The sequence below is a fragment of the Petromyzon marinus genome, chromosome 17 (assembly GCF_048934315.1).
Source record: "Petromyzon marinus isolate PM22_M1 ecotype Great Lakes invasive population chromosome 17, UKy_Petmar_22M1.pri1.0, whole genome shotgun sequence".
NCBI classification, from domain to species: domain Eukaryota; kingdom Metazoa; phylum Chordata; class Hyperoartia; order Petromyzontiformes; family Petromyzontidae; genus Petromyzon; species Petromyzon marinus.
The window spans coordinates 14,989,849-15,014,951 of record NC_133683.1 but is presented as its reverse complement, the minus strand read 5'-3'; the positions used below and the strand labels follow the sequence as shown (position 1 = coordinate 15,014,951).

Here is a 25,103-nt window from a genome sequence, read left to right as displayed (position 1 = left end):
CTGACGGCACAGCACGGTGTGTGTCCGCTGTGTATAGAACAAGGGGCTATCCATTAAGCACGTACGCAAAAATCCCTCCCTGTACGCACGCGTACTTTTTACACCCCCCCCCACCTGCGTACGAACGCTTGACGCACCACCCCCCCCCCCCCCCCCCGTTTTCTATGCGTATGTACATTGTCAGTCGACTCCCCATACGCAAGCGTACACATTTGGGTTAACCCCCCCTCACCCCTCCATGCGTACGTACTCAATGGATGGCCCCCAACCAAAATAATAGACAGTCCTTTATCAATCTACTGCTGGATGAAGGCTTTCCCCCACCTTTCGCTCATGCGAGCCGTTTGGCCGTACTTCACAAAACTGTGCGGGTTGGTGCATGGTGAGACCCAGGGCCGGCTCAGATTTCTCTCGCCACCGGCGTTAGCCACGGCCGGGGATAAAACTCCGCTCACCGGGTGCGTAGCGCAGCTCGCTAACCGCTGCACCACCTGATGCATCCACGTGCGTGTGTGTCTGTCTGCACACAGAAGCAGCTCTGCAAGAGTACAGCCCGAGGGAGTACGCGGCCAGCTGTGTCAGCACGGCGTTCTCGTCTCCATGGTTACCCTTGGCCTTCCTCCACCAGTGCAATGGAAGCCTGCGTCACCTAGATCAGAACTGCGCTCATAAAAAGGTGTGCTTATTTTCAGCTTCTATTCTATACAAAAGAAAATTCTCGACTGACTGCGGCAGCTTAACTCTTTTAAGCCGGGAGAAACCAAAAATAAATCAAAGGCAAAGGTGCAGCCCTTGCAATGGCCTGCTCGGGCCACTGCTGACGGAAGGGTCTCCCCGAAAGGGAGCACTAGACAGCCCCTCTAGAGGGTGTTTGGCCTACCCTTCCACGCCGGCCCAGACGTCTCGGAAGGAGATGGGAGTACCCACACTTTACCCCACGGTGGACGGGCGGGGAGTTAATAAACTTGCGCCGTCGTCTCAAAGGTCGCGCCCGGAGATGGAATCGAACCGGCGGCCTCTGGGTTCCAAGCCCCGCGTGCCGACCACCGCGCCACACCGACGGCTTCCCTATGCAGATGAAACCCAGGCGGAGGCGACTGCCAGGTTCGCTCTCGGTGCGAGGTTTTATTGCACCTCGGAGTGGGACGCACGTCCGACGCGCGGCTCGGCGAGTGATCGATGGCTCGCGCGTGCACCCGCTCGGACTTAATTACCCACGCAGAGCGCCGGTGGGCTTGCACGGGGGCCAGCTGGCCCCGACGCGTGATTGAAAGTCGGAGTCAATTTGATTCCCGGCTCATCGCACGCGCGTGCGGCGAGACACGTCGAGTCGCGGCGTATCGTTAGAGAAGGGAAGTGCAGCAATGAAGCCATTAGAGCCGTTCCTCCGTACGAACGTACATTAGCGACGAAAAAAAAACAAACCTCGCAAACACATACAATGCCATTTCACTCCTTCACCGAAACATTACAGAAGCAATGTTTGGATGTTATACAGCGCGATGAAATTGGTTCTTTTATGCGTCTCACTAACGTGCCGTTGTGGGACATTTACGGTGTGCAAATCCCCAGAACGATGCACGCGTAGAATTTTGTTATTATCCGTTCTGCGTCTCTGTTGCCGTCAATTCGACCAACTGTCTGTCATGTGCCACCACAGTGTATACTAGCCCATCATTCCTCTGGGGTCGATATAATGAGTAACGTTTTGCAGGGAAGTCAATCGTGATTGTCAAGAGACTCGCCCCGTCATAGGGATGTGGAAAATCCACCACTGGTTCAAGGCTATGAACAGGATTATCAGCACTGATGCCTTAAAGATCACGAGAGCAGTAAATCACTCTGACTTGACGGTCTACACACAAGAGGTGAGAGCATTGGGCTCTCAGACTAATTTGACAAAGTACGAAAACTGGGCCCAGGTGCGGCATTGCAGAGGATCCAACCACGTCCTCTGTGTTTTCGCATCGCGAGTAGAGCACGAAGCGGGGACGTTTAAAACCAACGACAAAATCCAGCTGTTCACAAAAGTGTTGAGGGGGAGGAGCAGGGACGGATCTGTCTGAAAAATGGCCGGTCCCAGCCAAATTGGGACATTTGGCATCGCTTACCACACCCGGGATGGCTACAGGCACCTGCATCTCAGCCCAGAGAAAACGGCACGGTTAAAAATGTTAAGCTACAGGCGCAGCCCTGCGATAGTTCACTCCCGCCACTGCTGGCAGAAGAACCTCCACTCTAGAGGGAGCTCTAGAGGGTAATATTTGTCGACTCTTACCAGACTGATCAGATGTGTTGCGAGTACCCACACTTAGCTGCACCACATACGATCTCATCAACCAAACGTGGCGTGCCCAATTATGAATACATTTTCCCATTGCTTCTATGGAATCGAACGGGTGACCTCTCGATTGCAAGGGCACTGCACGGACCATTTACAGTGCTGTGGCAGCTCCACACAGTGATGAGCAGCGCCGAACACGCGGTGCCGTTCAGCCTCGGGCGTCGTGGAAATGTGGACGAAATTATCCAGGCCACTCCCCCCCCCTTTAATAAAAAAAACAATTCTGATCAGAGCGCGGCGCTCTAAATCGAGGCGCAATGTTTCATAGACGTGTAGAGTCTGCCAGTAGGCGGGTGATGTTGCTACACAGTTTTACCCAATTATGTAATTAATCCAAGTGTTTTTTTTTATCGAATTTGGCAACTTTGGACCGTGACACCGGCACGCATGGCCTACTTCTCTTTATAATAAAAAAAAACAACCCATCACCGGATTTCGAACGTCCGCTGTGAAGCAAATGGCGCGTAGCAATAGTAGTATTTTAGGGCCGATAATCTCGCAGTATTGACCAGGCCGGCCGCCGGGCTCCAACCCCAAACCCCTTCAAGGAGCGGCGACCAGCTTCCGCCTCCGGGTCGCGTTGCCGCCCAATTTCCCGTTTGCCCGCGCTCACTTGGGACCAATCACCATTGCCTCCGTTCCGATCTCGCGAGATTCAATTACGGCAGCCGGCGGACGAGCACAACTAATGTCTGGCAAAGAGTCAAAATCGTTCACAAAGTTTTTCCCCATTTTGTTTCTTTAATTCCCAGGTTGTATAAATTCAAGCGAAGGGGGAAAAAAAAATCCCATCAAGTTAAATAAATTAAAGTGTCAAGGGGTCATTCGCGTGAAACGTGAACAAATCGTTGCTGATATATAAATCAGCAAAGCGTTACTGCAGATCCACAAGGGCCCAGGCTGTGCGGCAGCTCTGTGCAATCCTCACAAGCCGAGGGTCGACTCCCGAAACAACGACAAGCGCCTACGTTCACAACAGGACGTATTCTGGGCTGCATTGAAATTCACTTGGGAGAGGTGGCAATGAGTGGCTCAGGGCTCAACGAGACACCGAGCCGGCACTGCTGCCGAGACGCTGTGCCTGAATTTGGGTTTCAGCCGCAACGTGATTGAACCAGGTTGCTCAAGCGGAGCGAGTTGGCGGTCTCAGCCAAGCCACCGACGACCCGCAGATTTCTCAAACAGACCCACAGACTTACGCAGACTTACGCAGACTTGCACGGAGACACAGACTGATGTAGATATTCACAGACGACTTACACAGAGACCCACAAACTCACACAGAATGAGATGTGATTCGGCAAAGAGTACATTAATTAGTTAATGATCTCAGCCCAGTCACTCATGACTGCACATAAATCCCATGATATTACATTTAGTTTTCACTTAATTTGGCAATATATTCCAGCTCTGGGAATAAAGAATGTCAATGTAGCAATACAAATTGGACAAGAAAATAATCAGTCCATTTTTGCATGGAATCGTGACCTTGAATCGTGACCCCCTAATCATGATCCTGAACCGTGACCCCAAATCATGACTTCAAATCATGACCCCTAATCGTGACCCCAAATCGTGATGCCTAATCATGATCCTGAACCATGACCCCAAATCATGACCCCGAATCGTGACCCCGAATCGTGACATTTCACAGAGCGCAGAACCGTGCGGCGGTAAGAATATGCACGATGCGAATCAGGCCGCGGATGTTTGTTCCACCACATCTCAAACCCCCAGAGCAGCATCACCCACGTAAGAAGACAACGATGACTTCCTGGTTGTGGACTCTGCCCTCAATTCATCTCCAGGCATTGAGCACCGCCGGAGGCAATCAACCCTAACGTACAAACGCGCTCCGGAATTCGCGAGCAGGGTGGCCTGCGCACCTTCCTTGAAGCAAAAATGTCAGCTTTAACACTTTCTCTCTCCCTTCTTTTCTTTTCCTCTCCTCCTCGTTCCCTCTGTTTGTGTTTTTAACGTGAGCTCGCAGTCACTGTTTACACACGAGGTCTGGCCAGGTGGCGCTGTGTTTTAGTCAGGGTCAAACGGTCAAGCCATGGTGATTTCCTGCTGCTCAAATGAGCAACGAGGCGGTGCTCACCACCTGTTTACAGCCCTGAGCCAGTGGTGAAAATTCCACAAAACTACGGTGGGGGAAAGTCTAGTCATGGGACAACCACCGGTTGACTTCCTCACAACGTGGAACCCTTTCATTGACCCTTTGGAGACGATGGGCTGAGTCGACCACCAACCAGGATTTGCACTCGCAACCGTTCCGATTGCGAGCCGCTCTCACTTGCGCCGTGACAGCCGGTGGGATGAACACCTTCCATCAACTGGTTGGGTGGCCTGGCGGCACGGGTACTCAACCCCAAACGACACGTTTGCCAATTCCAATCCTGTTCAGGGGTCACTCACCCTTGTTACGCATTGTAGCGGTGGCTATCATTCCACCGCTAGACGAGGACCTGTCGTTCACGGCAACTGTTTGACCGCGACATGCACCGCGCGGGTCAGCGGCGACCCTGGTGAATTTGGACCGTGCGGAGTTAACGTCAGCACCACGTTGTGGTGATGAAACTCACTAATACACAACATGAAACACGTGCTTACTGATACAAAAAACACGAACGTACAAGATGAAACACGCGCCTTACGAACACCGCGTTTACTATAGCTATGGACATGTGATCTCTCTGCGTATTGTGGCCTGAGTAACCTTGGGGGGGCGCAGGGGTTGGAAGGTCGTTTGAATAGGGTGGGGGCGGTGGAGGGGGGGGGGGACACGTGGGCCAATCGTGTCGACTGGGGGGGCCACCGCAACGGCACCAAAACGCTTGAGAGCTACTGAGCTAAAGTGTTACATCCAATGAACGGGCAACAGAAACGACCACGAATAGGCCAGCAGTCACATGCACAGAATACCATAAAAACACCCTGGTTAAGGTTGGCCACAGGCGGCCTCTTGATTCGTGTGCAAACAAAGACAAAGCTCCCCCGTTAAAGCATTAACAGACCATTGGGGCAAGTGCTGTTAGCGAGTAGCACCTATGAAGGCCGAAACGGGGCGGGGTTGTCAACGCAACACCTTTGTAGTAGCGATGTTTACACACCGCACCAGGTACTAATTTGAGGCTGAGTCAACCTAGGGGAGGCCCATGACCAGTTCAGATAATTATCACTGGTGTTGGCCGTGAGCAGGGATCGAACTCGTGTCGCCCCTTTTTGTAGAGCAGCGCGATAACCACTGTGCCACCACTCCCCACTCACACAAACACACCCACATGCACAAAGACAAAGATCCCCCGTATAGCCTTAACAAAATGTAGGGCCAAGTGCTGTTAGCGAGCACCTATGAAGGCCGGAACGGCACACGAGGGGGTGGGTGACCAGCAGCGTGCCCGACCGCCTTTGTCTCCCTAGTGCCAATGTTTACACACCGCACCAGGTACTCATTTGATGCCGAGTCGACCGAAGGGAGGCCCAGGATCGGTTCAGATAATCGTCACTGGTGTTGCCGTGAGCGGGAATCGAACCCGGATCGCCAGGCTCATAGCACAGCATGCTAACCGCTACACTACCGCTCCCCCACACACACCAACACACACACGTGCAATGCACACACTCACTGAATTTAGCTCCATTTGGGATGGTAACGTTGGGCCACTGAACACCCGGTCACTGGCTAGAGCCATTAAACCACAAGTTCTGCTATTTAATTTGCGTAAATATTATTTTTTCTTCTGTTTACCCATTGTTCTGTCAGAATACGCTGACGTTTTCTGACTTTTGGCAGATGTGTCAGAAATAGATCAGTTATTCCCACATCATGCAAAAACACATTTTGAGATACTATGTAATATTTTTCAGCGTTAGCTGTTAAGACCCATTTGCTTCCCCTGTGTTTTAAAGGAAAAGCTGGGTGTGTGTGTTTTTTTTGTGACTAGATTTTCGACTGGGGAGCACACAGGTGGTGCATCCGCCAGTCATCCAAGCCAGAAACACCCATAACCACCTTGGGTCTGTCCCGTGACTTCCTGCTCACAGCCAGCCTTCCACACTTCACGTGACCTCCAAGTGGACCTCGCATGGCACAAGCGCCGTGGTGACGTTGCCACCAATTTCGGCGGATTTGTATCACGATGTTGGCACCGTGCACAGGTTGGTGGTTAATTCTTACGTTCCAGAGCTTCTGATAATCTATACAATAGGGTACACATGTCACCTCTACGGACTTACGTGCGGTGTTGCAAGATATTTTACGGCGAGTCAAATGCATTTTTACACAGCGTATCTTTTAATTACCGCTTTATTTGCCGATCCATACATAACTAACACGAGCTCACGCTTTGGGCTTTTATAGATGGCCATCAATATAATAGCAGGAGACCCCTCAAACTTAATTTACAGCCAGCAGTGCCCGGAGAGAGATAGGGGTCATTGGTAATGATGTGGCTTTACAAGCAAATAAAACCAGCAGGCGCCGCGGGCTCTAGGCGCTTGTGCACCCACCTGCCCTCGCTCGAAAGGATTTCGCTCGCTCGCGACGGCGACGACGGCGGCGGCTCCACTCGGCTTTACGAAGCGCCCCCTCGGCGATTCCCCGCGGTACTTATTTCGCCAAACTGGTCGTTACGCAAAAGGCATAGTAAACACGAGCGTCGATGAAACCAACGAGATTCCTACATTTCCGTACCGGGCGGAAAGGAATTTGGACCAAAACGACTTGCGACTGTACGGTTTCGGATTAAAATCCCTCCGTGGCCGATAAAATAGGTACCGCTTTAGAGTAAGTCATGCTTTTCACCACCATTGACCTTGATCATTCCAATGATGGATGAAGGTCGTGCGATGTAACAATCAACTTATGAGCTGCACGCGGGCGGATTTCATTGCTCCAGCTCATCGTGGCGGACGTCCTCTCAGCAGCGTCCACACGGATTGGATTGCCACTCCGTCGTTAGTCTCCACCAACGGCCGGTCGCCCCTTCCAACGACGTGCCCTGCCCAATAACTCTTATTGACGGCCACGACGACACCTCAACGCCACATGTTTCTCTTTCTGTCTCCCAATGGCACAGACACCAGGACGCCCTGGTCATAGGAACGTGGAAATGCCACTACTGGCTTGGGGCTGTAAGCAGCACCACCACTACGGTCACCTTGGTGGGAGCAGCTCTGGAGTTACGTGGTGAGGCGTGGTGAGGCAACTCTACTCGCAGCCGCACCAGGACTGTTGCTGGCACAATCGAATCTTATATTGTTTTTGAGGCGGATTGATCGGCCAATTGAGTTTTTGGGGTTGTGTTTTTAATTGTCAAGTGCCCTGGGGGATGCTCCGAGTAGGTTTCAAACGACCCATAGGAAATGTGTAAAAAGCACTCAGACTTTATGTAATGTGCAAAAAACCAAGTGCATCGTGCCCCTCTTGTCTTTGGGCACCATCGTGCCAAGTTGAGCAAATGTGACCGACAGGAACGGTGATAAAGAGACGGGCAACTGTGGATAAGATTCATCCTTGTACGAACTCGTCCGTACAGTCTGCCTTTCGGAACAACGCTCTGCGTGCAGAGCACTATAACAGAAGCGAAGTGTCCCGTATTGTTGTACAGGGTGATCCACAGATACTCTTAGATATCCCACTAAAATACCACTAACAGAAAAAAACTGGTTTGTTTCAAAGCCTCCACACGTCTCCCACCAATTTTAAATGCACTTATTACACTGTCTAGCACTCACCGTAGGCTATCGAGCCATCGCAGTCACAATATCCAATCAGATGTTGACAAAAAAAGTGCGATGGGGTCATTATAAATCGGTGGGGTATCTAGAAACGGATCACCCTGTATAACGGACGATGACAATGACAACAACACCACAAGGACCGTCGCGCCCGCCTCACCTGCTGCATTTTCTCCAGGTCGAGGCTGGGCCTGGCCGCCTGCTCCCAGCCCGGCCTCAGCCGCTTGCACGGTGACAAATATTGCTGCTGCTGCTGCTGGTGGTGGTGATTCTGCTGCGATCGGCTGCCGCCACGCACTGCGTCGCACGCGCCGTCCTGCTCGTTCTGCTGGATCGGCCTGAAGGCGCTGGGGTGCTCGCACCCGGGGTCTTGCTCGGCCTGCGGAGGCAGCGGCCCGAAGACGGCACCGCTGCCGCAGCCGCCGGTCCCCGCGTCGACGCACAGCGCCTTCACCTCGTCGTCGCTCGAGCAAACGCTGCCAGCGCCGCCGCCGGCCTGGCAGCAGCCGTCCATGGGGGCGCGTTTGCGCTTCTCGGGCAGCGACTGGGGCCGCTGGACCGTGCCGCACCCGCGCCGGTCGGTGAAAGGCGCCGCCACCGCCGCCGCCCCGGGAGGTCGCTCGGGGTCGTCTTCGCAGCCGGGACGCTCCGGTGCTGAGCTGGTCCGCGAGACCGCGCGGAATTCCCACTGATGGTGCACGGCCTGCACCGCTCCCGTTCCGCCACCGCCGCACCGCCGGTGCTCTGCACGCGCACGTGGCCGGACGACATCGTCAGTCCTCGCCGATGACTTTGCCGTGGGTATGAAGTACATTCAATTAAATAGTCAGGGGTTTTTTTTTTCTGCAAGCAATGTTGATAAACCAGTTCCCATGGCTTCGGCACACAGAAACACAAGGTGCTGCCACTATAAGATAAATCATTCCAACCATGTCCGTGTATTCGCAATGACAATGTATCCAGCTCAGAGCGCTGCTGAGCCACCTCACTCGAACGGGCGGAACAAGCGATAATATTATTACCATCCCGTGCTGGAACGTCCAAACAACTGTAAATGTTGAAGCGGTTAAGCTGAGAGAGTGCCACACTTGTAAGGTGAAGCCAAGGAATGTTTTAAACCCCAAGCACACACATATATGCCTGCAAAACAAACCATGACCACAAAGGCAATGATATGCCTCGCCTACCACTGGCACACCGTACCACGTTGAAATGGAGATCTATCAAGGGTTCCGCCTCTACTTTACTTTATATAACCAGCTGGGATGAGTGTGGGAACTGCTTGAAGGCTGCATCCAGGGTTAGGCCAGGGTTAGGCCAGGGTTAGGCCAGGGTTAGGCCAGGGTTAGGCCAGGGTTAGGCCAGGGTTAGGCCAGGGTTAGGCCAGGGTTAGGCCTGTGCCCTGACGCTGGTGGCACAGCGTGCGGCCCGTGGGGTCGGTCACCAAAAACTCGAGTGGCCGAACCAAAAAAGGGGCAGCCAAGGAAACGCGTCTCACCTCTTCTACTCACAACCACTCCTGGCATCGCAATCATTGCGTGCTCCCCTCACCCCCTCTAGGTACGTTCCACTCACTGGCACTTGGCAAACACACAAGAGTATTTTGTCTTTATATTTTTAGAGTTCAGGGAAACACTGAACACAACGCCACGCAGTTTTAGCAGATTTGCACGCACGTGCGGTGCACCTCCCCTGATGGCGCATCCTGTAGCCTACGGCAGCGTACGCGGCGCTCTTGTACAAACGTTCGTTATTCACCCCAAGCCAGCTAGAGACAATTGAGACCGAAAGGGCTCCGTTTCAATGGGGACCTAGCTAAGACGGCACATCGGGTAAAACCATCACAACTAGCAAGCCAAACACTGGCGATCACAAACCTGATATCAACATGACCTGAAACGGTCAACAATGCACAACAATTAACAAGAAAGTAACGACCAACAAACACATTCACAATAAACAATGCATTAGCAATCAACAATTACCGCAACGCATTCACAATAAACAATGCATTAGCAACAATATAATTAAAGAACAATTTCATCATCGTGAGTGACCAAGCAACTAACATAATTTCAATGAATCACTGACTGGCAAGGATTACCTTGCAAACGCAAGGGAGACACAACGCTCTTCCGCGCGCGAGGAGAGTGGTGACAAGACGGCAGAGTGAATCGGCTCGTGGTGCAGGAACACGAAGGATCGCGGCACCGCAAGACCCTAAAAAATGGCGGCGGCTCCGGCGACGCATTCATCCAGCAGTGGATAGATGCCGGCCCGCGAGGACGATGGCGCATGCCGCCGCGTTTAGGTGTAGCGTCGCGCGTGCCAGCCACGTGCACCATCGCGGTACCTTTGTCAATGAGGGCCAGCTCCTGATTTTCATCCTCCGAGTCCTGAGTCTCATCTTCGTCGCTGGAGGAGCACGTCACCTGCACACAGGCACCGCCACCGCCCCGTCTCTCTCTCCAAGTCCACCAAAATCCGCTGGCAAGCCGATCGCTCCCCTCTTCCGCCACCCTCGCAGTCGAGAAAAATCTACTTTCCTGAACGCTCGGAACGTCAACCCCCGCACCTTCCCGATTCTCGCTTTGGCGAACGTTCCCTTTAGCCCCCTCGATGTTTGGCGATAACGCGCCGACGTCTCCATTACCAGCGCTGGGGCAAAGTGCCAGGGCGACAGGGCCCCCCCCCCGCTTTGGCCGTTGCCTCACAGACCTCAACATGGCTCTTTTCAAGTGTGTGCGTGCATGCGTGGCGAGGACAAGCTTTGATCCCAATTCAAGAGTGCCAATCGCTCCTCAATGGAACTGGCCAAACATCCAAAATGCAGGACTCTAGCGAAAAGGAGATGTTGTGCACCCCCAGTCTGGCATTCGTTGTTATTGTTAGTAATCAAATGTTTTCATTTTATAGCGTCTGTCATCTTGATGACCCTGGTCCCTGTTGCAAATGAGACCTATCCTTGCGCTCTTCAGTTTCACACGGCTAAACAAATCAACGTGCCTGGACTCCTCCAACACTAGCCGTCGTGTACGAGTTGTTTTGTGGTCGTGCGGGAGGGGGCAGGTAGCCAAGGGAGCCTATAAACGCCGTTCAAGGGGGAGGGTGCAGCACGTCAGTTGCCCCCCCTCGTCCAAAGGTTGTGGGAGCGGCTGCCTCCTCCTCCAGCCTCCACATTCCCACTCCCATCAGCGTAACCCCCGGAAGGTTCCAGCAGACTGACCAACAGCAAGGCACATTTGCATCCCTGCAGCAAAATCAAAACGTGTTTTGTCGTTGTTTTGGTTATTTGATTAGGAGGCAGCAGCAGCAGCACGCCCGGCACACAGAGCTGTGCTTGCTGGCTCTCGCTGCGTAAGAGGCGGCATACTGCTCAGACCGATTCACTGGTGGGACCACGCGGAGTGGCCGTCGATTATCCGGGTTGCGGATTACCCATACGCGCGAGAAACAAAACCTTCCACACACGAGCCAGTTCCATAAACAGCTGATCCTCGCTCGTCGAGGGTCTGCGACTCGGCGCCCGCAAACACGTGGGCAAGTAAACCGATAACTTTTTAATTGGCAATAAAAACAGACAATGCTTTTTACGTCTTCACCCCTGTTCTATGCAGCCAAACAATAAATATCTATTCGGGCCAAATTTATGTAACAGTTTCATCCATAATAGAGTTGTTTTGGGTTGGATCGCATAAATATATAAATGTGTCGTTAAAACCCGCCACCACCCGACAGAGCCAACTAGTAAAGGTTGTCACGTAAACAGAACGTGCCAATTCGCCACTAGTACAGCACACCGGTGTGTTGGAGAGCCAAGCCACAACATTTACGATCAGTTGCATGATAGTGTCTTTGTTGCATTCGGGCCAAACCATGCACCCGCCCACCTTCCCCCCCCCACCAGAATAACTGAGAATTGACCGTACAATGCAGTATCTCAAATTTGACCCACGGGGTCAAGCTGTTGTAGGTGAAAAAAAGCCTTTTTGGAAACTCAATGAATGGGACAATGTCGTCGACACCGCCACGCCTGTGTGTGTGGGCTGTAGAGGCGCGCTCAGTGTGTGCGCGCGTGCGTGTGTCTACAACCCAGCAATGGAGCACGGTACAGTGCACGGAGTGAGTAAGCCTGCAGGAGTATCTGTGTTTTGTCACGAGCGCTTCAACACATTCACGTGCCAAGCGTGGCTGGTTTTGTACAGCACCAGTTTGGGTCTACAAAGAAATGGCACGCTCGTGACAGGGCAATAAATTACGAGCCGCGGGAAAGAGAATAACCGTGTGTACATTGGGTGGTTGAAGATTTTTTTTTTTACATTCAATTGCCCAAAGTTTAATGTTGGGCTCTGTGGAGGCCTGTCTTAGCGTCACGTTTTACACAAGCGGAAGGGTGAAGGAAGTTCCTACGCACGTGTACAGCCCACTTTGTCAAGCCACTGCTGCATGAGGCCCCCCCACCACCCACCGTGGGAGTTATTTGACCTGGTGCGGGTTGGTGAAGGTTGTGCGCACCACCGAACAACTAGTGGGTTTGCTCCATTGCCCTCCGCAGAAAGTCCAGTAACACGACTCTGCAGCCACTATTGACCATCTAGGAATCGCTCATCCAAGCAATGTTCAGGCACAACCCGGCTGAGCTTCCCAGGTCTGGCGAGATTGAGCGATATGGTCACACACACACACCAAATTCTTATGCAGAATAACAATTATTCAGTGAATGCTCTAATCATGCCACTCCAACCTCCCGACGCACCTTTCTCAGGGTAAGCCAACAACCTAGATGTCTCTGCTCGAACAAGCTTGGGGAAGTGCTCACGTTCACCTAAATGAGTGGGTGGAAATTCCACGTGTATATGACAAGTGCCAGACAATAGACGCTACTTTCCACAAGCATGGCACCATTTCATTTACCACGAAGCCGCAGTGCGATGAGCCGAGTCGGCCTGCAAGCAGGATATGAGCTCGCAAACTTCCGACTGTGAGTCACCAGCTCTAATCATGGCGCCACACACCGCGTATAGCCACCCACCAGCCGCTTATCGACGTTCATAAACAGGGGTGGGATATTGGGTGAGCCTGTTATCCGTGTATGTCCATGTAAATATAATCCTGATATCCGCAAAGTAATCCGCAGACAAAATCACAGGTAATTAAATCAATTTGCTACCACGTCTGGGTCACTCCGCTTATCTGTAAACAAAAAGAGGAATGCAGATTTAGTGCTTTCCGAGACCACATCTGGATGACTTATCCAAAAATAAACGAGACTGCGATGAATTTGCCAACACAATCTGAGCCACTCCACTTATCCACGAATAAAATAAATAAAAATTTCTAGGAAAAAAGTAATCTATCAACGGACAACGAGATTTATCGGGACGCCGGTCCCATTCACTGACCCCCACTCCATAACTTTTGGCACTGGGATTTGGCAGCAGTCCCACGAGAGGGGACCCTGGTTGGTGTTACCTTGGCGGAGCCAGGCCATGGCTCGCTCAGCGACTGAGCCCGAAGCCTCTTGGTGAGCACCCGGAGCATCGCGCCAGTGCCGTGACCCCCGCCTAGGGGTCACGGGGTCACGAGGTGAGCGTCGTGTCCACACCGGATGATGATGATGATGTTCGGGCGAGGTGTCCTCCTCGTGTCGTCCCTTCGCACATGAGTGCAGCCCTGCACCCCGGCCGCTTCCTGTAACGGGCATCATCAGCGCAATGTCACGCAAGGACAAAAGATACAAGGCGGATGGAGACACGTGGGGAGAGAGAGAGATAGCGACATGACCACACGGGTACGGATGGAGACACAACCGGGCGGTCTTGCAGACACCGTGTTTGCCCATGGAAGTACACACAGCCACGAGGACACAAAAGCACAACCGATACGCACAACTATCATGGCTGGGAAACACAAAGGCGCGGGGGCATAAGCACAAGAACTAGAGACACACACACACAGGGATGTACACGGATAGCGAGGGTTTCCTGGGATTATGATTACAAAACAAGACAGATGATGTGTCCACGCAAGCAAGCCAGGGCCGAACTCATAAACATATAAAAGTAGGGCACACATAGAAGACAAACACCATTGTGTAGTTACAACAACAATGGTGTCATACGCAGAGTTCGATAGACAACAAGGCAAACATGGAAGACGCACGGAGGTGCACATTTACCAAGGTAGAGAGACACACGTGGGGAGACACACACACACGACACACAGTGGCGTACAACTGCACCGCGCAAAGACAAACACACACAAAGTACGCAGACATGGACACTCAAGAGACAGGCTGACATCAAGATCAAGACAGAGAGACACGGGAACACACGCATACACTCAGGCACAAAGATTGACAACATAGACACACATACACACAGACACCGCCACCAGGGCAAAGACACTCAGACACAAACACACACGAGACACCGACACTTGGAGACATAGAGAAATACACACACACACGTATAGATAGATACCAACGCAGAGATACTGTGTAGACACACATACAAAGACACACAGGCACACAAAGCCAAGCGCACAGACACAAAGACAGACACGGACAGACACAAACGCACACAAAGAAGCACACACAGACACGCGCAGAGACAGACGTGGGGACACACAGACATACGGAGAGAGGAGACACGGAAACCCAGACATAGACAGAGACACAAAGAGAAGCACCACTGATACACATAGAGACACAGACGTAGACACAAAGACACACACACACAGACAGAGAGAGAGAGACACGCACCCTGGACGCAGCCTCCAGGCCGGACTCGTAATGGCCACGGCGGCGTGAACACGGGGCGAGAGGATGGGGGCAGCAGCAGCAGTTGCTGCTGCTGCTGTTGCTGGAGAAGCAGGAGGAGGAGCAGGATGATGAAGAGGAGGAAAGAGGATACGAGGAGAGACGAGGGGAGCTGAGAGACAGACAGAGAGAGACGCAGACGAAGGGGGGGGGGGGAGTGAGACACCGAGACGCCGTGACTGGTGCCTTTGTGAGCGGACCGGAGGGGAGGAGAGAGGAGGAGGAGGAGGGAACGCAACCAACTCTCGCGATACGCAGAGCTCTGGCGACGGGCGGACTCCCGCATTCATTATTTCACTATACACGCACCCGCCGTCATGATGTGCACGCACACGCCGTCATGATGTGCACGCACACGCCGTGATGATGTGCACGCACACGCCGTCATGATGTGCACGCACACGCCGTCATGATGTGCACGCACACGCCGTCATGATGTGCACGCACACGCCGTGATGTACATGCAACATGCACCCCACGTGCAGCGGGCGCGTGCCACGTGCAAGCGGGCGCGTGCCACGTGCAAGCGGGCGCGTGCCACGTGCAGCGGGCGCGTGACGCTATACGTACCGCGCGCTTGATGACACGCACGCACGCAGTGGATACATACATGCACCACACGTGTACCATACATGCCACGCATATCCTGTGTTCATGCACGCGCTACATTGACTATACACACGGCCTACGTGCCTTATATACTCACACATACGTACATCCAAATTTTCATGCAGACATGAAGTCATGTCTGTATGTTTATTATACATGCACGTATAATTCATTAAGATAGCATGTATAAGTCGTACATTATATACATGCTGTACTCTGTATTGTGCACAAACTATACAAAGCACGATAGGGCGCAAACAACACACTGTACAGTGTATGGCACTTCCTACAATATTTCAGAGCTCAAAAATGTAAACAATTGGTTTTCACATTTTTAAAAATCTGATTTCACACCTTTCATCACCTCCAGATACAAACTTTCGCAGGTCTAACTAGCTTCGAAAACACAGCGGTCAAACATTCTCGACGGATAATATGTATTTCGGGGACTCAAATGTGTGTTGGATGCAATGAGAATTTTTTTAATTATTGTATTCGGTTCAGCAATATATGGACCACGTTTCAGCTTCCTAGCCCTTCTAGAATATCATCATCATAAATTACTCCAATGCCCCAGTCATCATCGCAGTCATTGATATTGTATACGTATACTGTGTTGCATATGCAATTGACGTACCGATAAAGTCACACGTGCTGTCAACCGATTGAATGTAAGTCAAACGAAGCAAAGGCAGCATTGGCAAGGTCACGGACGGGCGTGGCTGTGCCACGTGCGAGCGACTCAACTCAAAGCCAAACCTGAACCTGGACCTCACCCGAAGTGAGTCACCTGTCAACTTGAACCCGAAGCCCCTCACCACGGCAAGACTCACCTGGCCTGGCCACCCAGGCTTGCTGGAGGCTTGCGACAAATATCGCCCAAATCTAGAAAGCCCGCAAACTTTTCACGCTCCAAGAATCGATTCTCGTTTGCCTTTGTGTTATACCGAGCACCGCGTGGACTGTCCGCCTCCCAGTGTCCGTCTCCACCGCGCCCGAATGTACTGCCTGACTCCGTCTGTCTGGCTCGTTTGTACTGCCTGACTCCGTCTGTCTGGCTCGTTTGTGCTGTTTGTTCTGTCTGGCTCGTTTGTGCTGTTTGTTCTGTCTGGCTCGTTTGTGCTGTTTGTTCTGTCTGGCTCCTTTGTGCTGTTTGTTCTGTCTGGCTCCTTTGTGCTGTTTGTTCTGTCTGGCTCGTTTGTGCTGTTTGTTCTGTCTGGCTCGTTTGTGCTGTTTGTTCTGTCTGGCTCGTTTGTGCTGTTTGTTCTGTCTGGCTCGTTTGTGCTGTTTGTTCTGTCTGGCTCGTTTGTGTTGTTTGTTCTGTCTGGCTCGTTTGTGCTGTTTGTTCTGTCTGGCTCGTTTGTGCTGTTTGTTCTGTCTGGCTCGTTTGTGCTGTTTGTTCTGTCTGGCTCGTTTGTGCTGTTTGTTCTGTCTGGCTCGTTTGTGCTGTTTGTTCTGTCTGGCTCGTTTGCGCTGTTCATCGTCTCGGTAGGATTGCCTGCCCCAGTGTTTCGGTCTTATTTCTACACAACAGATTGCATTATATTTTTGTAACACAATTCGCACGCATGTCAAATCATATACTCCTATTGTCACGTAAAGAGAACACGCCGATTCGTTACTAGTACAGCACACATCAAAATGTTGTGGGCAATGTTGTGGACATGTGGATTTTCGTTCCAACACACCGGTGTCCTGTATTAGTAACGAATTGACATGTTCTGTGTACGTGACAACCCTTACCAATTGTCTGTGTCGGGTGGTGGCGGGTTTTAAGGACACATTTATATATTTACGCGATCTAACCCCAAAAAACCCCTCTGTTATGGATTATATTGGTTGCGCAAGCCTACGTGTTAATCAATTTTAATACAGATATGGCCAACAATAGAAGAGCTTATACGTCGTTGCGAGAGTCGGAGCACTTCGACTCCGAGCTGCACAAACTGCACAAAGAGCCCTTGCCTACACAGGACACAGACTACCCAGCAGCATTTCTGTAACGGCTCACACGCCCTTGCTGATGCACCTTCAAAAGTAGAAACCGGTCTGAGGCTCTGCCGCTGAAAACAAATCCTGCTTGAAATAAAAAAAATATTTAAAATACTTTTTTTTTAAACACGCTTTAATGAAATGTACCGTACGGGTAATGGAAGAACTCCACGACTCCAGGAAGTGGCCCCGAAGCTTGCCATAACTTAAGGGGACCGTGGTGATTTGCAGGCAACGTCAGTTGAGCGTGGACAATTAGACCCAAGCCGAAAGATAACATGTAAAAAAGAATGTTTAAAAATATATTTTTATTTTAATGATATAATATAGTATTGTCACTAGTATGACATAAGTATACCAAGTTTGCAGTCGATACCACATTGGGAAGTGGGTACAAATTTAGTTACAAGATTTTAGGATACAACAGAGTGAGTTAATAAAAAAGCGTGTAATAATAATAAAAAATAATAATAAAAACATTTCCCCCCGAAAGGTGTCGGCTGATGGTCTTACAACTGCTTAGTCGTTCTTGTTGTGCCGACGAAGAAGGCCGATGGACACGTTTTGTCTGTCCTGCTTGTCTGACCGGGTGCTGCGAGATCGTCTCGGGTTTCATTTGCGGCCAAAAAGTGCGATGCCAACTCCGCATTGGTGGCGCGAGATGCGACCATTCTCCACGGAGTGCCCCTCCTCGTCACCCACGCATCCATCCATCATCACGCGTCGTCCCAGCCGACTGCCAGGCTCAGATGTAATGCTCCATGTTCATCTTATTAGGCAAGCGGCTGATCGATACTGTGTGTTGTGCGCTTGCACTATTAAGGCCGTGATGAATGACTCCTGGGGAAAAAAAAATGTCGAGTCAGAAAGTGTGAGGTCATTTATGGGAGGGTCATTCTTCTCTCTCTCTCTCCCACGACAGTGCAGTGTATTGGTGTTGCATTCTCTTCGCACCCGCCGTGTAGCTGCTCCCATTGTCATGCACGAGCTCTCATTGAAAAGCCACGAGCATGCGGGGGACGTCTTTGTGACTCCACTGCTGGATGAGTGAGCGCCTCCCCACGCCGTGAGAGCTGTCGGGGTTAATTGACCGGACGTAACCTCCGCTGGTCTGTGCGGGCTGGTGCAGGCGACGCGCAGAGACGCACTGCCCTCTGCTGTCCAAAACGTAACCCCGTAGCCTATAACACCTGTTGTGCAATGCAGCTGCCCTTCCAAAGCACTATCCAGAATTGGCTCCGAGCAGGTGATGCGAAACGTCTGACAACATGCCAAACAACAACCCGAAAAGCACAACTCAGGAGTGACAACCCACTCGGTAAAATTGACAATGAGATAAGAGCACATGAACAATTGTGCATTCTCTCTTCGGGACTCGAGAGTTTAAGTAGCAGAGTCGAAATATGAATCATAATAATGCCCTCTATCCGGGGAAGACTTTGAGTCTCGCGACTTTATTTTCGGGAGGGTGCTTGATGAGGATTTGCGTGTGGGTAAAAAAAAAATGGGAGTATCCAGAGAAAGTTCATACATCTGAGTGAATAGCACCCAAAGATCTGCAGAGATGATGTTATCGTATTGCGTCCATTTGCTGTACTGTCATATTCCACTCACCGCACAGCCTAGCCGGTTTTGGTCGTTCCGCAGAGATCGTACGATCCATATTCTTGGTTCTTTCGGTAAAGTCACGTTGAAGGGAAACATTAAAACAATAAAATATATATATAAAACAATAAAATTCTCACGACGTTTCGACTGCAACACAAGCAGTCATCACCTGATGATGACTGCTTGTGTTGTTGTTTATATATTTTATATATATTTTATTATTTTATTGTTTCCCTTCAACGTGACTTTACCGAAAGAACCAAGAATATGAATCACTGCAGTCACGAAAGCTTTAAATCAAAATTGTACGATCCGTCAAGCATTGCCTTCACAGTGTCTGCGATTGCAGCCAAGACAGAGTGACAGAGTGCCCTGCTAGAACGGCGCAATCACCACGTTCTTTCATGAAACAAATAAGAATAGGTGTTTTTTTTACCCTTTCTGGAAATAAAACAGGTGGTGTGAAGATGTTCAAACACCAAATAGAAACATTTTGCAAGGACTCATTTCTGCATTAGCTACACGTACTTGTGGTGAACATGCAAACAATGCTCCAGAGACAGACTTCTTCATGGCCTTGTCTCGCCAGTGTCAGACCAGAGAACGCCACAATACGAACAGCGCACAGACGATGCACTATCAAAGCATCTATAGTTGGGGGTGACCAGCTATTTCATGCTATACATGCTCTGATAGTGCATCGTATTTGTACTCTTCGCCTTTTGACCTTCTCTTGTCTGACACTGGTGAGACTAGGCCCTAAAAAGGCTGTCTGGTGTAGGCCAATCAGTTTCAAAGACAATGTATATATTATCGGAGCATAATCTTGACCTAAAGCTTTCGTGACTGCAGGAATACATATTCTATGGGTCTTTCGGTAAAGCCACGTAGATAGAGATATAATGCAAATATCACGACGTTTCAATCGCAACACAAGCAATCGTCTTATATGTGGCTTTACCGAAAGACTCAGAATAAATATTATCAGAGCATGTTTGTTTGCATGTTCACCATAAGATGGTATGGATAATGCAGACTTGATTCCTTGCAAAAGGTTTTTTATTGCCAGAAAGGGTACAACCTATTTTTATTCTTCATACTTTTCTCATGTGTGTCAAAAAGGTACGTTAGCCAGGCATCACCAATAACACCACACTTCCTCAATGGTCAACATTATTCATAATGTCTCCCCATTGTCCAACGAAGGTGAAACTGTGTAAATCGCTCACCTCAGGGTGTTCAGTGGTGAGAATTCCACGTTCCTATGGCAGGGACCGGTGTAATCCATAGGACAACCACTATTGGCTTCCCGGCAGTGCCGGATTAAGCTAGTGTGGGGCCTGTAGCATATGTTATAAAGGTGCCCTAAATTTTAAAAAAACTTAAATATTAAAACACACATTTTTAACTTGCACAGTAAAGTAATTGTATTTTTTTCATTTGCTATACAGCCAGATAATACGATAAATCGCTAACCTTAAACACCCAGTCGTGCATAAAATTTGAAGGCGCTATAGTACTATAATAATAGAGCAAGTGCAGGGGCCCTTGAAAGTGCGGGGCCCGTAGCATTTGTAGCTACATGTGCTACTAGGACAATCCGGAACTGCTTCCCGGCAGTGTACACATCATGAACTTACAGCCCCTTTGACATTCCCTTGGTGCATGAAGGCCTCCACTCGCCATATTGGACAAGAAGGATCTTTGACCATACTTTACCAGGTGTATCAAGTGTGGACTGGCGAAGGTGTGGAAGAGGCAGGATCAGTTCGAATATCACTCTGATGTTGGCCGTGGCCGGGAATCGAGCTCAGGAAGTTGATTTCGATTTAAAGCTTTCGTGACTGCAAGGATTCATCTTTTTTGGTTATTTCGGTAAAGTCACGTAGAATGAGAATAAAATAATAAATTGATAAAATAAAATAACACAATAAAATTCTCACGACGTTTCGGCCACAACACAAGCGGCCTTCATCAGGTGAAGGGACGAGACTGTCTGGAGGACAGCGCTGGAGCGAACACAGCCAAGCTCAGATCGCGACCTTTAAGCTGTGAGATGAAACAAAGCGCCTTAACAAAGGAATTCGCATAGAATTTAGCATTGAAATAGCTGAGTGATTAGCTTGTGACTGGTCACAGAAATGGCTATGTTAAAGTTAAAGCATACACATCCACAGAGGCACCCCCTGACAAAGGAATTAGCATAGAATTTAGCATTGAAATAGCTAAGGAAGTTGGTTTATCGTGCAGTGCGCTAAGCGCTGTGCCACGACTCCACCCCTATTCCATGTTAGTCCCTTAATATTTAGTCCGAAAGAATGGAAAGCGAGGAGATGGAGCGATGGAATCAGCTCATGTACAGGTGCTTGGTGAATTATCCGCTGGATGATGAGGGTGGTGATGGCGGCTCGGGGAGGCCTTCATCCAGCAGTGGATTGATCATGGCTGATGATAATAATGTTTTTTGCTTCATAGTTTGTTTTTTTAATGCAAATACATTTTCACGAACAGTGCACACGGGGCTCCGGGAGAAAAGATTGTGGCAGCAGCAGCCAAAGAGTGTGGCTGTGACTCTGAGTAAGCCAGCAGTGCGTGTGGCAGTCAGCAGGTGGAGACATCCCCCAGGCTATAAAACATTTGCACTTAAACATTTCTACGTTTTTTTTTCAGAAATCAGATTAAAACTAAAACTTGAGAGCCGCTTCGAGAGATATTATCCCTAAAGAGGGGTCGAGTGGGAACACTGATGAGTGTTTATACTCGACTGGTTCAAGTATAAACACTCATCAATGGAGTTGGCCAAACATCCAAATATAGGACCACAGAGCTTGGGGTTTTTCTGGTGCCTTCCTATTTTTCCGTGGCTGTGCGCGTTACGCATTCTGTAGCCGCGTTTAGAGAGTGCTATATTCGTGACAAGCGCTGTATAAAATATCACGCTATTGTTGTTTGATGTTCTTAATGAGGATGAAGTTGGGCTCAACCTGCTGTCGCTGACATCGACTCATAGCTGTCAATCCATACGGTTTGCACCGTATTCTTGTGCAGCGAAATTGAGTTTTCCGTTCCATACGGCGTACGGCCGTTTCAATACGGTCTGAATTGGTCTGTAATAAGGTAGGGACTGATAAGGGGTTGACAAGTATGTTGACTGGTGTGTGATCAATAAAGCAGACTTGCTGACTTACTAAATAACTTCACAAAAAGTTACACATTCAATTGGTGGAACGTATCGCTCTACAATTCCAAAAGTGGACTGCCCTTCATTAAACACATTCCTGCGGAGGGGGCTGGTAGGAACGTTGGGTTGCTCGGTCGGTGGCCAGGGTCAACGGCGGCACCTCGTGGTGTATTCCGCAAATATGCCGACTGTGATGGCGGGCACAAGCCGGCGTGAGTAGGTTAAACGTTGAGTTTTATAAGGGCACCACGGGGTGACCAGCCTCTCCCCACCCAGCCCCTCCCCACCCTCCCCACCCAGCCCCATCCCTCCCATTTTTTTATGTCCGAATATCCGGATACACGTGGACAGACATCCACAGCCATACACAATTAATCCCCTGCCTCCTGTGAATTAATCCCGGTTGGGCTTCCAGTCCACTACGTTTCCTACTAGTATCACCACTTTCTCTGACAAGAGTAAAGGAAGGACTCACTTGCCATTAGAAATGTTCCAAATTCAAATCCTGATCGAGGGTCAACTTCAGCACATAATTTCGTCAGGGGCCGATAAAATGACTACGGCTTTGCGGGAAAACAACAGTGATTATTCTTTCGACAGAATGACCCTTGCCATATAAATGCAGAATTTCCACCGCTGTATCAGGGCCATCATAAGTAACCAACTGCTGCTCAATGTTCACTTTAGCTTGGAGACACTTTCCACTTTGAAAACAAACCATCTGCTTCACTCGCCAACAGAGGGCAGGCGACTTCTATCCGGCAACAAATCCTGGAGGTTGTCAGCTGCAACGCTTCCCCTCTGGGTGCACGGCGAATGCGAGTTGGGGGCTCCGTGTTTAGATGAGTTGGGACAAGCTGGGCCACAGCTGAGCTCATTCACGGAGCCCTGAGCGTTGCTGAGAGACACCGTGAACGCGGACACTGAAACGGGAACAGAGTGGCAGTGGCCACTGCTCGTGACTGCTTCGATAGTTGGTTCAGGCTGGCCCAGTGGGAGGGTTAGTACCAGTGGCTAGTGTGGCTAACATGAGTTGGAGGGCTAGTACCAGTGGCTAGTGTAGTTAACATGAGTTGGAGGGCTAGTACCAGTGGCTAGTGTGGCTAACATGAGTTGGAGGGCTAGTACCAGTGGCTAGTGTGGCTAACGTGAGTTGGAGGGCTAGTACCAGTGGCTAGTGTGGTTAACATGAGTTAGAGGGCTAGTACCAGTGGCTAGTGTGGCTAACGTGAGTTGGAGGGCTAGTACCTGTGGCTGGTGTGGTTAACATGAGTTGGAGGGCTAGTACCAGTGGCTGGTGTAGTACATGAGTTGTGAGGGTTAGTGCCAGTGGCTGGTGTGGCTAACATGAGTTGGAGGGCTAGTACCAGTGGCTAGTGTGGCTAACGTGAGTTGGAGGGCTAGTACCAGTGGCTGGTGTGGTTAACATGAGTTGGAGGGCTAGTACCAGTGGCTAGTGTGGCTAACATGAGTTAGAGGGCTAGTACCAGTGGCTAGTGTGGTTAACATGAGTTGGAGGGCTAGTACCAGTGGCTGGTGTGGTTACCATGAGTTGGAGGGCTAGTACCTGTGGCTAGTGTGGTTAACGTGAGTTGGAGGGCTAGTACCAGTGGCTAATGTGGTTAACATGAGTTGGAGAGCTAGTACCAGTGGCTGGTGTAGTTAACATGAGTTGGAGGGCTAGTACCAGTGGCTGGTGTGGTTAACATGAGTTGGAGGGATAGTACCTGTGGCTAGTGTGGTTAACATGAGTTGGAGGGCTAGTACCAGTGGTTAGTGTGGTTAACATGAGTTGGAGGGCTAGTATCTGTGGCTGGTGTGGTTAACATGAGTTGGAGGGCTGGTATCTGTGGCTGGTGTGGTAAACATGAGTTGGAGGGCTAGTACCAGTGGCTAGTGTGGTTAACATGAGTTGGAGGGGTAGTACCTGTGGCTAGTATGGTTAACATGAGTTGGAGGGCTAGTACCAGTGGCTAGTGTAGTTAACATGAGTTAGAGGGCTAGTACCAGTGGCTAGTGTAGTTGACATGAGTTGGAGGGCTAGTATCAGTAGCTAGTGTGGTTAACATGAGTTAGAGGGCTAGTACCAGTGGCTAGTGTAGTTAACATGAGTTAGAGGGCTAGTATCTGTGGCTAGTGTGGCTAACATGAGTTAGAGGGCTAGTACCAGTGGCTAGTGTAGTTAACATGAGTTAGAGGGCTAGTATCTGTGGCTAGTGTGGTTAATGTGAGTTGGAGAGCTAGTACCAGTGGCTGGTGTAGTTAACGTGAGTTAGAGAGCTAGTATCTGTGGCTGGTGTAGTTAACATGAGTTAGAGGGCTAGTATCTGTGGCTAGTGTGGTTAATGTGAGTTGGAGAGCTAGTACCAGTGGCTGGTGTAGTTAACATGAGTTGGAGGGCTAGTACCAGTGGCTAGTGTAGTTAACATGAGTTAGAGGGCTAGTACCAGTGGCTAGTGTAGTTAACATGAGTTGGAGGGCTAGTATCAGTAGCTAGTGTGGTTAACATGAGTTGGAGAGCTAGTACCAGTGGCTAACATGAGTTGGAGGGCTAGTACCAGTGGCTACTTGACTAAATTCGTTAGGGTTACACCCAGTGCTTAATCTTGGCCGGAACAGTCTGGATATGATCAGTTGGGATTATACAGCAGCAGGAGTAATCGCCCCCTACTGACAAATGAATGCCCCCTGTTCACTCTTGCGAACGAAACTCATTCTGGTGTCTTGAGGTTTTTTTATACTGACACGTAACAACAACGGTGAGTCCATGCGTCTCATGTTTACAAACCCGCTCATAGGATTATAAC

General features: G+C 50.2%; 1 protein-coding gene across 1 annotated transcript in view; it reads right to left on the bottom strand.

Moving 5' to 3' along the window:
- Positions 1-15,357, bottom strand: part of LOC116943294 (uncharacterized) — a 31,245-nt gene extending 15,888 nt beyond the window's left edge. The window contains exons 1-4 of the mRNA XM_032956030.2: positions 14,850-15,357; positions 13,559-13,777; positions 10,440-10,518; positions 8,247-8,830 (exon numbers count right to left, since the gene is read on the bottom strand). Of these exons, the coding sequence (XP_032811921.1) occupies positions 8,247-8,830; positions 10,440-10,518; positions 13,559-13,627 (732 nt within the window). The 5' untranslated portion in view covers positions 13,628-13,777; positions 14,850-15,357. The remainder of the gene's footprint in view (positions 1-8,246; positions 8,831-10,439; positions 10,519-13,558; positions 13,778-14,849) is intronic.
- Positions 15,358-25,103: the final 9,746 nt, after the last annotated feature.